The sequence below is a fragment of the Somniosus microcephalus genome, chromosome 26, assembly GCF_052327205.1.
Source record: "Somniosus microcephalus isolate GS21.2 chromosome 26, FLI_Smic_1.0, whole genome shotgun sequence".
NCBI classification, from domain to species: Eukaryota; Metazoa; Chordata; class Chondrichthyes; order Squaliformes; family Somniosidae; genus Somniosus; species Somniosus microcephalus.
The window spans coordinates 41,236,588-41,253,137 of NC_141012.1; the positions used below are offsets into that span (position 1 = coordinate 41,236,588).

Consider the following 16,550-nt stretch of genomic DNA (forward strand, 5'->3'; position numbering starts at 1 on the left):
TTCTTTCTCTGTTTCCTCTAATTGCTTCTTTGATTCCCACTAACTAATAAAAGAATATATGTTGTTAGATACCGTGCAGAGACTGTTGAACCAGAAATGCAGAGCCTGTTTGGTTCTAGTTGCTGAACACATTACTGAATGTGAATGTTGGTACTTGTCTGACTACAGTTAGTTCTATTTATTGAGCTCTGCTCTCCATTCTACGCATAGGTAGAAAGAGGGATGAGATCCTGCAACAAGAATTTAGGGAGCTAGGTAGCAGATTATAAAGCAGGACCTCAAAGGTTGTAATCTCTGGATTACTCCCGGTGCCACGTGCTAGTGAGTATAGGAATAGCAGGATAGAGCAGATGAATGCATGGCTAAAGAGTTGGTGCAGGAGGGAGGGCTTTAGTTTCCTGGATCACTGGGTCTGCTTCTGGTGAAGGTGGGACCTGTACAAGTCGGACGGGTTGCACCTGAACCGGAATGGGACCAACATCCTTGCGGGGAGGTTTGCTAGTACTGTTGGGGGGCGGGGTTTAAACTAACAGCAGGGGGATGGGATACAGAGTGGAGCTATAGTAGGGGGTGATGCACAGCCAAATATAGAGGAAAAAACAAGTCAGTCTGGAAGGCAGAGCAAATATGTAACGGCACAAGGGAGTATGGCAAGGCGGGATGGCATTTATTTTAATGCAAGGAGTCTTGCGAGTAAGGCAGATGAATTGAAGGTGTTGATGAACACATGGGAGTATGATATTGTTGCTATCACAGAGACATGGTTGAGGGAGGGGCAGGACTGGCAGCTCAATATTCCGGGGTATAGAATCTTCAGGCGAGACAGAGGGGGGCGTAAAAGAGGAGGGGGTGTCGCAATATTAATCAAAGGAGTCAATTACTGCTGTAAGGGGGGATGATCCTCTAATGAGGCCATATGGGTAGAACTTAAAAACAAAAAGGGGGTAAGCACTTTGGTGGGAGTGTACTACAGGCCCCCAAAACAGTCAGGGGGAGATAGAGGAACAGGTATGCAGGCAAATCTCAGAGAAGTGTAGAAATAATAGGGTAATAATACTAGGGGATTTCAACTTCCCCAATATTAACTGGGTTAGTCAGAGTGTGAAAGACTTAGAGGGTGCGGAATTCTTAAAGTGCATCCAGGAGCGCTTTTTGAGCCAACATGTAGAAAGTCCTACAAGAGAGGGGGCGGTACTGGACCTAATTCTAGGGAATGTAGCTGGGCAAGTGGTAGAAGTGTCAGTAGGAGAGCATTTTGGTGACAGTGACCATAATTTGGAGAGATTTAAGGTAGTCATGGAAAAGGACAAAGATGGACTGGAAATAAAGGTTCTAAATTGGGGGAAGGCCAATTTTAATATGATAAGGCAAGATCTGGCCAAAGTGGATTAGGATCAGCTACTTGTAGGAAAATCCACATCAGGGCAGTGGGAGTCTTTCAGAAAGGAAATAGAGAGAGTACAACACCAACATGTTCCCGTAAAGGTCAAGGGTGGGACCAACAAGCCCAGGGAACCCTGTATGTCAAGGGATATACAAGAATGGTTTAGGAAAAAAAGGGAGGCTTTTGGCAGATACAAAGGACTAAAAACAGCGGAAGCCGTAGAGGAGTATAGAAAGTGCAGGGGGGTACTTAAAAAAGAAATGAGAGCGAAGAGGGGGCATAAAAAAACACTGGCGGGCAAAATAAAGGAAAATCCCAAGGTGTTTTAAATGTATATTAAGAGCAAGAGGATAACCAGGGAAAGAGTAGGGCCCATTAGGGACCAAAGTGACAATCTGTGTGTAGAGCCGGAAGATGTGGGTGAGGTTTAAATGAATATTTTGCATCTGTGTTCACTATGGAGAAGGACGATGTAGGCATAGAAATCAGGCAGGGGGGTTGTGATATACTTGAACAAATTAGTATTGAGAGGGAGGAGGTACTAGCGGTTTTAGCGGGCTTAAAAGTGGACAAATCCCCAGGCCCAGACGAGATGTATCCCAGGCTGCTGTGTGAGGCAAGTGAGGAGATTGCAGGGGCTCTGACACAAATTTTCAGAACCTCTCTGGCCACAGGGGAGGTGCCAGAGAACTGGAGGACAGCTAACGTAGTACCATTATTCAAGAAGGGTAGTAGGGATAAACCAGGGAATTACAGACCAGTGAGCCTAACATCAGTGGTAGGGAAATTATTGGAAAAAATTCTGAGGGACAGAATTAGTCTCCACTTGGAGAGGCAAGGATTAATCAAGGATAGCCAGCATGGCTTTGTCAGGGGGAGATCATGTCTAACCAATTTGATTGAATTTTGAGAGGGGGTGACTAGGTGTGTGGATGAGGGTAGTGCAGTTGATGTAGTCTATATGGGCTTCAGTAAGGCTTTTGATAAAGTTCCGCATGGGAGACTGGTCAAGAAGGTAAGAGCCCATGGGATCCAGGGCAATTTGGCACATTGGATCCAAAATTGGCTTAGTGGCAGGAGGCAGAGGGTGATGGTCGAAGGTTGTTTTTGTGACTGGAAGCCTGTGTCTAGTGGTGTACCGCAGGAATCTGTGCTGGGTCCTTTGCTGTTTGTAGTGTACATTAATGATTTAGATATGAATGTAGGAGGTATGATCAGTAAGTTCACAGATGACACAAAAATTGGAGGAGTGGTAAATAGCGAGGAGGGACGCCTCAGGCTGCAGGACAATATAGACGGGTTGGTCAGATGGGCAGAACAGTGGCAAATGGAATTTAACCCTGAAAAAAGTGTGAGATGATGCATTTTGGGAGGACTAACAAGGCAAGGGAATACACAATGAATGGTAGGACCCTAGGAAGGACAGAGGATCAGAGGGACCTTAGTGTGAATGTACATAGATCCCTGAAGGCAGCAGGACAGGTAGATAAGGTGGTTAAAAAGGCATATGGGATACTTGCCTTCATTAACTGAGGCATAGAATATAAGAGCAGGGAGATTATGATGGAGCTGTACAAAGCTAGTTAGGCCACAGCTGGAATACTGTGTGCAGTTCTGGTCGCCACACTATAGGAAGGATGTGATTGCATTGGAGAGGGTGCAGAGGAGATTCACCAGGATGTTACCTGGGCTGGAGCGCTTCAGCTATGAAGAGAGACTGGACAGGCTGGCGTTGTTTTCCTTAGAGCAGAGAAGGCTGAGGGGGGGGGGGGGAACCTGATTGAGGTGTGCAAAATTATGAGGGGCGTAGATAGAAAGGAACTTTTCCTCTTAGTAGAGGGGTCAATAACCAGGGGGCATAGTTTCAGGGTAAGGGGCAGGAGGTTTAGAGGGGATTTGAGGAAAAGCTTTTTCACCCAGAGGGTAGTTGGAATCTGGAACTCACTGCCTGAAAGGGTGGTAGAGGCAGGAACCCTCACAACATTCAAGAAGCATTTAGATGAGCACTTGAAACGCCATAGCATACAAGGCTATGGACCAAGTCCTGGAAAATGGGATTAGAATAGACAGGGCTTGATGGCCGACGGGCCTCTTTCTGTGCTGTATGACTCTATGACTGACCAAACTGTCCTAATAAATTTACATAGAATTGTGGGGAATCTAGAACTAGGGGGCATAATTTTAGACTAAGGGGTCACCCATTTAAAACAGAAATGAGGAGGAATTCCTTCCCTGAGGGTGGTGAATCTTTGGAATGCTCTTCCCCAGAGAGCTGTGGAGGCTGGGTCATTGAATATATTCAAGGTGGAGATAGACAGATTTTTGAAAGGTAAGGGAGTCGAGGGTTATGGGGAGCGGGCAGGGAAGTGGAGTTGAGGCCAAGATCAGATCAGCCATGATCTTATTGAATGGCGGAGCAGGCTCGAGGGGCCAAATGACCTACTGCTGCTCCCACGTCTTATGTTCTTATGTAATTGAATAGAATGTACAGCACAGAAGCAGGCTATTCAGCCCAACTGGTCTGTGCTGATCTTTATTCTCCACACGAGCCTCCTCCCACCCTACTTCATCTAACCCTACCAGTATATCCTTCGATTCCTTTCTCCCTCACGTGTTTATCCAGCTTCCCCTTAAATGCATCTATACTATTCGCCTCAACCACTCCCTGTGGTAGCGAGTTCCACATTCTCACCACTCTCTGGGTAAAGACGTTTCTCCTGAATTCCTTATTGGATTTATTGCTGACTATATTCTAATAATCTGTTTCTGTCTTACTCAACCATGTCCACTACTCCATTTGAACCTGGTAATGAGAAGGGGGCTGGCTGTACCATGAGTTAGGTGTAAAACTCTCCATTACTATTGCAAATAGATACAAAAGGGGCTGTATTCACCAAACACAGCCCTTTTCCTGAGCTTGTGACCATGAAAGAGGAAATACAATCACATGATAGAGTGCGAGCTAGACATCGATCTCCACTTACCTGCAGGTTGCACAGATGGATCATACCATACATCATCTGTGTCACACAGAAACAGTGTCGGAAGTTGTGGAACGGATTGTTCCGGTAGTTCTCCTGAATGCTGAGCTGGATACACAATATAAAAGAAGCCCAATTATTGCAAGTGGGAACAAGTGGTATTTTGCCAAGATTTCTCCTGTCCTCTAAGCATTGATCCCCTGCTGGAGGTACGGCTCCACAGGCACTGGTTGCCCTCTGGTATCTCACTAAGTGGTCATTCTTCACGTCTGAGTCTAGACTGTGAGCAAGGAGCATGTGAGAGAGCCAGACAAGGAGAAAGACAGACGAAGAGTAAAGAGCGGGTAGGCAGACAGAGAGACAAATGCAGACAGACAAAGAGAAAGGGACACACAGCTACATACAGACAGGCATGCAGAGGCACACACGACAAAGAATGTGTCAGGCGAAGAAAAAGTGACCTAGAAAAAGATGCAGAGACAAGCAGATGAAGAGACAAAGAACCACACACTGGAGAGAAAAAGGTGGCTGGGAAACAGACACAAGCTGACTTACTGATCTGTCAGGAGCATCTGGCTGGAATAGTTTCTCTGTCTAGTTCATCAAACATTGCACAGTGAAGCCTGTCTATAATGGACAACATTTGTCATTGACTTCAACTATTCTATGAAACCAGTTGACAGCTTGAGTGATTAATATATTCCAGGACTGTCACTAGATGGCCAATACAGAGATGAGGTCTTTCAGTGTGGCTTGAGCTTTAAGACTAGAGCAGTCAGCTTCCTTGACGGGTTAGACAGTAAATGCAACGCCCAGTGTGGTACTGAGCCAAATTCGTAACCCGGCTCTGGCGATAAGCACACACTGACTGGCTAACAGTGGCAGGGATTTCTGATGAAAGCCACAGGAAGCTCGGGAACGTTTCAGACACGGAGAAACACAGTTTAACGTCTCGTGCGAAAGATAACACCTCTGGCAATGCAGCACTCCCTCAGTGCTGCACCGAACATCAGTCCAGATGGCCTAGAGTAGGCCCTGAACCCACACCGGCTGGCTCAGAGGTGACAGCACTACCGACAGAGCCAAGCAGACCCCTGAAGAGGAAAATCTGGAAATAAAACCAGTCAGTTCTGTCCCCCTGAGGTTTCTTCTTAATTTGTGATAACTGTTAGTGGCCAAAAATGTAGAAAATCCTGGTCTTTTAGCCAAGGAGGTCTGTAATTTATTAGGTGGGATTGTTAGAATGCATGCAGCAAGCATCGACAGGCCCGTATGCATCCAAATTTAAGGTAATTGGAAAAAGACCCAGAGGGGAGATGAGGAGATTTTCTTTTCCGCAGCAAGTTGTTATGATCTGGAATGCACTGCCTGAAAGGCTGGTGGAAGCAGATTGAATAGTAACTTTCAGAAGGGAATTGGATCTATCTATATACTTATAAATGAAAGATTTGCAGAACTACGGGAAAAGAGCAGGGGGAGTGGGACTAATTGGACAGCTCTTTCAAAGAGCCGGCACAGGCACGATGGGCTGAATGGCCTCCTCCTGCACTGTATGATTCTGTGAATACTCTTGTTTGAAATATTCTGTATTGAGGACAAGAAAGAGAAAATACAATCCAAGGAGAAGCTGTGAGTTAATTGTTTTTAACATTCTAACACTGTTCTAGCAGAGATAAGTGGCACTCAGTGCTGTTTTCATGTTTGGGGACCCTCTGGGTCAATGAATATTAGAGCCACTTGACCCACAGGCTCACAATCACACTGACACTCTGTGAAAAGCATCGGTGCTGGTTATGAGATTATAAAAATGTACAAGGGAGTTCCTTGAGCAAACCATACAATGTTTCTACACAAACTGCTCCATCCCCTGGCACTCTTCCTAACACTGTTTGGCTTTCAGTTTAACAGCAAAATATTGCAGAATCTCCTGAGAACGACTTCCGACTTCAGCTACAGAACGGTGAGATGCTGCTAAAGCTCCCTCTACTCTGTGCGACCAACGTGTCTCAGCCCCAGTGTGAGAAGAGCGGCCCCTACTGCTCCAGTCTAACATTTCTCCATTTCCTGCTACAGTTGCATCAATAAACGCAGTTAACAATTTGTGCCAACAACTCATCCATACCAGGGCCTGGTTTAAGGCTGCCCAATCTCATTTCATGGAGTACCCCATATAACTAACCAAACTCCTTACAGCTAAGCATTAGGAATGGGTTGGAATTTAACCCAGGTGACAGAAATGAAAGGCCAGCGTAGAGCCTAGTTTCCCCATTGGGCCAGCTTTGAATTTCTCCCAGCCAGCCCATCAGCTCCTCTCGAAACTGAATGGAGTTCGAGTCCTGTGCACATGCATGGATCTCTTCCAGCCCCTCCTTCCCGTCAGTGCAGGTGGGCAGCGTAACCACATTCTCTGCTTGCATCATTCCATCAATGCAGAGTAACAACAGCATCAGACGCTGCTTGTGTGCGATTATTAATTATTGGGGATGCAGAGACTTTCGTCTGCTTTCTATTGGCCACAATCAGTTCAAAGCTGTGATGTTGTGAAGTACCTCCCTTTGCCTCAAGAGCAGCAAACTTACCAGCCAGCGTTTCAGTATGATGGGGTTCATGTTAAACTCTTGCACCAGTCCCAGGTCATGGTACATGTACTCCAGACAGCTGAGCATCTGCCAGTGATTATAAAACACAGTTACTCCACACTTGAACCTGTTGCGCGCCCGATATGTTGCGCTATCACTGTGGATGTCAAAGGTTCCCACACCTGCTATTTCAATGGAGACAGTCACCAGCTTAAAATAAAGTTAAAACACCAGACAAGGGAATGTCACAAAAAAACACGGTCATACAGTACCTCCAATGGGACTTGCGCTGGGTCAGTCACTCTACCAAGGGTCCTCTTTACCGTTACAGGTTGCCTTCTGACAATGATGGTGCTAATGGAGGTGGTCTTCTATTGTGCAAGTACTGTGGGGGGCATTAAAAGCCTCCTTGGGTTTCCTGGGTGCCTCTGATTGTGTGGTGCGGAGGCTGTGAGGGAAACGGCTTCCACCGCCAATAGGGTAGTCAACCCTCCAGGATTGCCCTGGAGTCTCCAGGAACAAACGACTAATCTCCAGGACCATGCTGCGAGCCACCCAGGAGAAAGATCATAGGGGCAAAAAATAATTGTGTTTCTAATCTTTTTTCGTTGAACACTTTTGTTCATTAGTTATAATAAAATCGGACATGGGCATAAAGGCTGTTTGCCCAACAGTCAATAATCATCCACTCGCGTAGTGGAAGAGCCTACTCGTTTCCCAATGGCATGGGAACGCGGTGCACCGCCAGGATGGACATGTTGGCCGACCAGTGGCAGGATTGTGGCGGTTGGAGGCAGGAGGTCATGTGATGACACCTCCAGGAATACATCCAACCAGAGTTGGTAACCCTAACCACCAACATTCACATCATGCCTGCCACTGATCTCTCAGCCCAGCATTGTGCTTTTGCCGCAATTGGTCCCTACAGACCTTCCCCCAATATTGTGACCAGAATGGCAAAGTCGCAAAGGCAACATTGTAGTAAGATTTGCACATGTCTGAGGAAAGACTGGAGAGACTTGAACTACTCGGCCTGAAAAGGAGGCGTGTGAAAGGTGATCGTATGGAGGCTTATAAGGTTGTAAATACTATGGAAAAGGTTAATCCACAGTACTACTTTAAACTAACTGTTGTGTATGTACCTTTAAGAGAATAACTGGTCTCAGACTGCAGTACCGGCAGTGACCACCCCTGTATAAAAGGCGCTAGTGAGCCTCTGTTGTTTTCAGTTTCACTATTGACTTCCATCAGTAAAGACGTGTTTTGTTCAACTCCTGCTGTCCGTGTCTCAATCATTCACGGACGTAATACTGGCGACGAGCAGATACGAACCTACCTACATTCTGCACCACCTCCTGGGATCCATTCCTACAGCGAAGTGAGCAGAGGTCGAGACCGGAAAGAAAAGAAAGTAAGAGGCAGTAGAAACGGGCGTCGACCGTGGGCATCCGCCCTGTGTTGCGGAGTTGAAGATTGCTGGAGAAGCTGTCGGAAGCGGGGCCTGGTTCCTGTCGACGGTGCTTCAGCTAATCGGGCTGGTGGCAGGTAGTGCACTGATCCTTCCTGGGCTGCGGCGGTCGCGAACTCGAGCGGGTGGTTTGCAACGGGGCCGAGCAGCGTTGTCGGGAAGAAGAGAGAGAGAGAGGGTGGAGCACACAGGGCGCGGCCGGTGCTACGAAGCCGGGCTGCGTATAGACCCGCGAAGAGGGAGGCAAGAGTCCCACAGGGTTGTTACACGATGGGAAGCTAATAAAAAAAAGAAATATTAAACGCGCAAGAAACCGCGGAAAGCAGCGCTAACAACAGTGGGGAAGAAGGCAAAGCGCGGGAGGCGCCATCTTAATCAGCGGGGAAGGCGGCAAAGCGCGGGAGGCACCATTTTGTTAAATCGGGGAAGAAGGCAGAGCGCGGGAGGCGCCATTTTAGATTTGCAAGATGCCGAAGACTGGCTGTATCACTGCTTTTGATAATACAATAGAGGACTGGACCACGTATGTGGAAAGAGTCGAGGTATATTTCAAGGCAAACGAAATAGCGGAGGAGAAAAAGGCATCGATATTGCTAAACTTAATGGGCGCTAGAACATACGGCCTATTGCGGGACCTGATTACTCCAGCCAAACCGAAGGCGAAGAGTTTTAACGAAATTGTTGCTGTCCTACAGGAACACCTAAACCCTGCACCGCTGTTGATAGCAGAAAGATTTAAATTCCACAGGAGAACTCAGCATAAAGATGAGAGCAATGCTGAGTACCTTACGGAACTACGCAAGCTATCAAAGCACTGCCAGTTCGGAGCAGGACTGGCAGATACCCTACGGGACAAATTTGTTTGTGGACTCCTGAGTGAAGGAACACAGAAGAAGTTACTCTCAGAGAAAGAGCTGACGCTAGATAAGGCTTTCAGCGTGGCAGTATCGTATGAAGCAGCAGCCAGGGGAGCTGCAGAAATTCAACAAAAACCACAGGAATACGGCACCCACGAAATGACACGGGGATTTGCAAAATGTTATCGCTGCGGCAGAACTAACCATGACCAGAAGGACTGCTGGTCCAAAGACAAAATATGCAGGCAATGCGGGAAGATGGGACACATTGCACGAGTTTGCAGGTCTGGGAAGAAGACCAGTGACAACAAAAAGGCTACTAAGGAACCGTACAAGAAAGTACAAAAGATGACGGACAGTAGTTCCGAAGACCAGATGAGCGATAGTGAATCCGGGAACAGGAGACTAAGCTGTCTCAAACTTCACAATGTAATCGCAAAAGAGGATCACCGAACCATTTGGGTCACCCTCACGATAGCAGGGTCCCAAGTTAAAATGGAATTGGATACAGGATCAGCGCTAACCGTCATGAATCGACGAGACTATGAGCGGCTATTTTCACACATACCCTTGAGAGAGACATCCATCGTCTTGACGACGTATACGGGGCAAAAAGTATACCCCAGAGGAAAAATAAGGGTGCCTGTCGAATACAACGGCAAGAAAATACGGAAATTGTATCTCTACATACTGCCAAATGGTGGACCACCGTTATTGAGATGGGAATGGATCAGGAAGATAAACTTAGATTGGCACTCCATTCATGCAATGACGGTGGACGGTAAAAAAGAGGAAGACGTCACTCCTGGACGATTGTCAACAATCTTAGCTAACGCCAAAGAGGTATTTCAACAAGAACTGGGCACGCTTAAAGGCGTAACCGCCTCGATAAAAATAGAAGAGAGTGCAGTTCCCAAGTTTTTCAAAGCAAGACCGGTACCATATGCAATTCGCCCAGCCGTCGAGGCAGAGCTGGAGAATCTGGAGAAGGCAGGCGTGTTGTCTAAGGTCGACTGGAGCGAGTGGGCGACACCCATCCTTCCTGTCATGAAGAAAACGTTAAGCAATAAGTCCGGGGAGCCAAGGAAGATTCGCATTTGTGGGGATTTCAAGGTGACGGTGAACTCAGTCCTTCACACAGTACAATATCCTCTTCCAAGGATAGAAGACATCTTCGCCTCACTGTCTGGAGGGAAGCGTTTTACAAAAATTGACCTAGCACAAGCATATTTGCAGATGGAGGTTGAAGAGTCCTCTAGGAAGTATCTCACGATAAACACTCAAAGGTCTTTACCAGTATCATCGATTGGTATTCGGAGTAGCATCGGCTCCGGCGATATGGCAAAGAGCGATGGAACAAGTCCTGCAAGGGATTCCAGGGACTCAGTGTTACTTGGACGACATCCTTGTGACAGGTGAAGATGACAGTGAACACCTTAACAACCTAGAACAGGTGCTCACTAGACTACGGGAACATGGGCTGCGAGCCAACTGCCCCAAGTGCGAATTATTTAGGAAACAGATATCGCATTGTGGCCACGTGATTGATGAAGAGGGGTTACATAAGTCCCCTGACAAAATTGAAGCGGTTGTTAAGGCCCCAGCGCCTGAAAATGTGTCGCAACTGAGGTCATTCCTCGGATTGGTGAATTACTATCATAAGTTTTTGCCGAATTTGTCGACAATTCTGCACCCACTGAACGCCCTGCTACGAACGGGGGTAGCATGGAAATGGAGCGATGATTGTAAGCGTGCCTTTCAGAAGAGTAAGGACTTAATTACTTCAAGGGAAGTATTGGCTCACTACCACCCAGCACTGCCGATCAGACTGGCGTGTGATGCGTCTCCCTACGGCATTGGGGCGGTACTGTCACATAAATTCCTTGATGGTTTAGAGAGGCCGATAGCTTTTGCGTCACGCTTGTTAACTTCTGCCGAGCGTAACTACGCCCAGATTGATAGAGAGGCCCTCAGCCTAGTGTGGGGGGTGAAGAAGTTCAATCGCTACCTGCACGGTCAAAAATTTACTCTACTAACCGATCATCAACCTCTTGTCTCCATTTTCAACCTTCAGAAGGGCGTACCGATAATGACAGCACAACGGCTGCAGAGGTGGTCCCTTTTCCTAGGGGCACACCAATATGACATCGAGTACAAAGGAACTAAACAGCATGGAAATGCTGATGGATTGTCACGCCTACCGTTGCCGACGGTGGAAGAAGAAGACCTTGCAGTGGATCCAATGGAGTTATTCCACTCGACCATAGTCGAATGTCTCCCTGTGACGAATGCAAACATAGAAAAGGAAACACGGAATGACCCGACACTATCACGGGTCTATGATTTAACGGTGAAGGGATGGCCAGCACATGGCGAACCACTGCTGCCAGCATTTTCGCCAAGAAGAGAACAGCTGTCAGTGTGCAGAGGAACCTTGATGTGTGGACCCAGAGTAGTAATTCCACCTAAGTTGACGGATAGAGTGCTCAATGAGCTTCATGAGGGTCATCTGGGTGGGGTAAAAATGAAGAACTTAGCCAGAGCGTTTGTGTGGTGGCCGGGAATCGATAGAGAAATCGAAGAGATGACCAAGAGCTGTGCAGGATGCCAGAAGGTCCAAAACGCCCCACCACAAGCTCCTCTGCATCCATGGGAGTGGCCCTCATCTCCATGGCAAAGGGTGCACATTGATTTTGCTGGTCCCTTCATGGACTCGATGTTTTTAATTGCGGTGGATGCACATTCAAAGTGGCCAGAGGTAATAAAAATGTCCTCAACCACCACGGAAAAAACGATCACAGTTTTACGAACCATATTCGCCAGGAATGGGCTGCCTGAACAGATTTGCTCTGACAATGGACCACAGTTTGTGTCTGAAGAGTTCCGGAGGTTCTTAAAGAACAATGGTGTTAAGCATTACACATCTGCCCCATATCATCCAGCCACTAATGGATTGGCCAAGAGGTTTGTTCAAACATTCAAGAAGGCTATCAAGGCAATGTGTAATGAAGATATACCCCTACAACACAAGGTGGACAACTTTGCGACACATGCGGTTACCAACCAAACTCCAGCCATGATGTTCTTCAATCGAAGACTACGATGCCGCTTGGATTTGGCTAAGCCAAACGTCCGAAGAGATGTGGAGAACAGGCAGTTTCAGAATATGAATGAAAGGCCAACCAGGAGTTTTAAGATAGGTCAACCAGTTTTGGCCCGGGACTACTGCACTGAGAAATGGCAGCCAGGAACGATTTGTACACGACAAGGACCTCTCATGTATACCGTGGACATTGGGGAGAGCATTGTAAGACACCATGCTGACCAGATTCTAGAGTCACTGGAAAACGTCAACTCCACACCACGATCTGATACACCTGGTAATGAAATCGACGTTCCAATTGCAGCTACCACAGAACCGGTAATATTGGAAGCAGATGAACCAAACGACGACATTGATCCCGACTCAACATTGCCAGAAGAACCTGATACCCCAAAGAGGCGTTATCCAGACAGAATCAGGAAGCCTCCTCAAAGACTGAACTTATAATTGCTTAAACTTAACCAATGTATCTAGCAACCGTAATTGTGATTGTAATTAGTTATCATTTAGTTGTTAAATGAATGTTATGTACTGTTCATCTAAAAGGGGAGGAATTGTTGTGTATGTACCTTTAAGAGAATAACTGGTCTCAGACTGCAGTACCGGCAGTGACCACCCCTGTATAAAAGGCGCTAGTGAGCCTCTGTTGTTTTCAGTTTCACTATTGACTTCCATCAGTAAAGACGTGTTTTGTTCAACTCCTGCTGTCCGTGTCTCAATCATTCACGGACGTAATACTAACAATAGGAGAAGGACAAGGGGATACAGGTTCAAGTGAAAGGTAACTTTATCAAGAGGATCTTCCCACACTGAGTGTGATCAACACTTGGAGTAGTGGAGGTGAAAACCATGGAATTATTCAAGAAACAACTAGATGCAGCAATGGGTTGGGTGGGGGGGGGGCGGGGGGGAGAGTAGGGTTGTTCTGGATGGATGTGTTAAGATGGGCCGAATGGGCCTCATCATCCATAGGTTTCTGGTGATGTGCAATTATTCCGCTATTGCTGAGTCTGCTTTATAAAAGGGGCAATTTGACGCAGCAGAAGCAGAACAGTGACGGTTTCACAACATAAACAGGGGCATCAAACACAAGACTGAAATTCTCCTGAACATGATTGTTCTGAGCTGTTGGCCTGCTCCTCCTCACCCCTCCTCCTCGCCCCTCCTTTGGGATGACACAGTCTCTGTAATAAAGCGACTATTATTGAACGGTTTCATTTTAACTCATTGATCTGCGGCCACTTCCGTGCCCCAGGAATGGCAGCTTCACGCTACCTCATTGTACTCCCAGTGCCAGACGTCAAACGTTGGTTTCTTCAGTGCCTCGATGGTCTCCTGGGATAGTGTGTACTGTCAAAACAGGGAACAGGTGTCTCATTTAGAAAAGCAATAATAATAAAATGCGGTCAGCAATCGCTTTCTCCTGCAAGGCCCGGACGCGCGGCACTGCCTGCAGGTGTTTTATTGTGAGTCCGCTCATCAAGGTGAGGGGAATATACAACTGGGAAATAGGATGTTTTGTCACTATTCATCCAGTGACAGCTTAAGGGGAATCACCATCTGTATCAAGGAAAGCAAACAGGGTTCCGGCCTCTGTCGCACCCCCACTTCCTGCGCTCCACCATTGGCGGCCATACCTTCAGCCATCTAGGCCCTAAGCTCTGGACCTAAACCTCTCCGCCTCTCTCTCCTCCTTTAAGTCGCTCCTTAAAACCTACTGCTTGTCCTAATATTATGTGGCTCAGTGCTAAATTTTATCTGATAATAACTCTTGTAAAAGCCACGGGACGTTCTACTGTGTTAAAGGTGCTGTGTAAATGCAGGCTGTAGTCTCGGAAGGTTGCAGGACTGGATGATGTTACAGAGGTAGGGAGGGGCGAGGCCACAGAGGGATTCGAACACAAGGATGAGAATTTTAAAATCAAAGCATTGGTGAACCTGGAGAGAATGTAGGTCAGCGAGCACAGGGTTGATGGGTGAACTGGACTTGATACACGTTAGGATACGGGCAGCAGATTTTTGGATGAGCTTGGAATACGGGGGTGGATTTGATGAATTGGCATTCCAGGTGCACAGCTTAGCATGCTCATCGGGAGCCCGTTATCGAGAATTAGGCGCAGAGCTCAGCACACTTCCGACCACAGCTAATTTGTAAAATCTACTGCTTCATGTAAAAGTTCCTTTCCTGTGTTATGTGCTGTACAGCCAAGCTTCCACAAGGTGGCAAATAAGTGTTGTGTTTCAGCTTCTACTGTGCAACTCCTGGTCTTTGAAATGGACTCACTACTTTCACATGTACCGTGAGAGTCAGGAAAATAGCACTGGCTTTCTGGATTAGGGTCTGCCCTTTGGGCCCTCCCAGTTTAGTCAATGGAATGTCTGTTATCATTATCTCATTCACCGAGATTCGGACAGAGAGGTAAAGAGACTGCGAGACAGAAAATACAGTGCGTGTACGTGGGAGAGAGACAGAGACAGAACTGCTCCCCTGAATTTACACTGTCGTTGCATTGCTGGTATCCTTCTGAACTGCTGGCGGTGTGTTCCACTCGGGATTGTGCGTTCCACGGGGAAATTGTGCGTTCACAGTGTAGTCATGACAAATTGCCGCTGCACCCGCGCAACGTCATTGAGATATTACGGCTGGAATTTTCCCCTAAAAATAACGGGTGGGCTTGGGTGTGGGGGCAGTTAAATTGTTAAAAATGGGATTCCCGACCCGACCCCGGCTCCAACCCGCCCACTTCCGGTTTTGCAGGAGGCGGGGTGGGGGTGGGAGGCGGGCGACCAACCCAGTGCCAGGGGGAGTTACCTCAATTTAAATATTGTAACAAAGCTGGAAGCCTCTTTTTTCCCCTCCATTTTGAATTTAACTGACTGTGGACGGGTTTCACACAATTCATAAACCTTGACAGTTAAACAGGCGGGAACTGCTGCATCCAGGAGGAGAGAGCAGCAGGCGCATGGGAACACCCGATCCCAGCCAACCCCCCTCCTTCCCCTCCCCCCCGCACCCCAATCCCCAACCGATTGCCGACCCCCCCCCTCCCACGATCCCTCCCCCGGACCGGCCCCTCACTTCTGAGGCCCACCTGCCCGCAACCATCCAGCCCATCAATCTGGCTGACAGCAGGCAGGAATCCAAGGACTCGCATTCAAATGAGGTCCTGCCATTAAAGTCGGCAGGGCCTGCGGGAACCCCAGCCTCCCGGGTGTCCCACCCGCCTTAGTGGCCCCCAACCCGCCGCCCTGGAGAAAATTTCGGCCTACGTCATCAATAGATGATGTTATGATACACAAAACGACCCAGGTTTTCTCCAATTTGTTACGTCATGACCTCACCAGGGGCCGTTTTGGAAGTGGCAAGTGTTAGACCGGTGGGAGGCACTGGGACCCACTGAGAAAGGGGTCATTGACTGACTAAAAATCCAATAGCTTTACTTTCATCTCACCGCCAGCTCCAGGAAAGCCGAGCTACAAGAGCGAGCTCCCCAAAGGAGAGGCAGCTTACAACTGAGAAGATAAGATTTAAGGGCTGGTTTCTTAACATTTATTCACACATCCCATTCCAGACACTTGAGCAATTAATCTAGGCTGACACTCCCAGTGCAGTACTGAGGGAGCGCTGCAATGTTGGAGCTGCTGTCTTTCTAATGAGACGTTAAACCGAGGCCCCGTCTGCTCTCTCAGGTGGACGTAAAAGATCCTAAGGCAATATTTGGAAGAAGAGCAGGGGAGTTCCCCCAGTCTCCTGACCAAGATTTATCCCTCAGCCAATACCTTAAACAGATGATCTGGTCATTTCTTTCATTGCTGTTTGTGGGATCCTGCTGTGTGCAAATTGACGGTACCTATATTACAACAATGACTACACTTCAAAAGTACTTAATTTGCTATGAAGTGCTTTGGAATATCCTGAGATCACAAAAGTAACAGAAGTAACAGAGAGGGTTGATGAATGTAGTGCAGTTGATGTTGTGTATATGGACTTTCATAACATAAGAACATAAGAAGTAGGAGCAGGAGTAGGCCATACGGCCCCTCGGGCCTGCTCCGCCATTCAATAGGATCATGGCTGATCTGAACCTAGACTCATGTCCACTTCGCTGCCCGCTCCCCATAACCCTTAATTCCCTTATCAGCTAGGAAACTCTATTTCCTTTTTAAATTTATTTAAT

The 16,550-nt window shown here is 47.4% G+C and overlaps 1 protein-coding gene across 2 annotated transcripts in view; it reads right to left on the bottom strand.

Annotated features, from left to right (window-relative positions):
* Positions 1-16,550, bottom strand: part of LOC147100408 (high affinity cGMP-specific 3',5'-cyclic phosphodiesterase 9A-like) — a 118,182-nt gene that overhangs the window by 17,441 nt on the left and 84,191 nt on the right. For both annotated transcript variants that reach the window (XM_085968090.1, XM_085968089.1), the window contains exons 9-11: positions 13,648-13,722; positions 6,945-7,031; positions 4,369-4,473 (exon numbers count right to left, since the gene is read on the bottom strand). In XM_085968090.1, the coding sequence (XP_085824216.1) occupies positions 4,369-4,473; positions 6,945-7,031; positions 13,648-13,722 (267 nt within the window). The remainder of the gene's footprint in view (positions 1-4,368; positions 4,474-6,944; positions 7,032-13,647; positions 13,723-16,550) is intronic.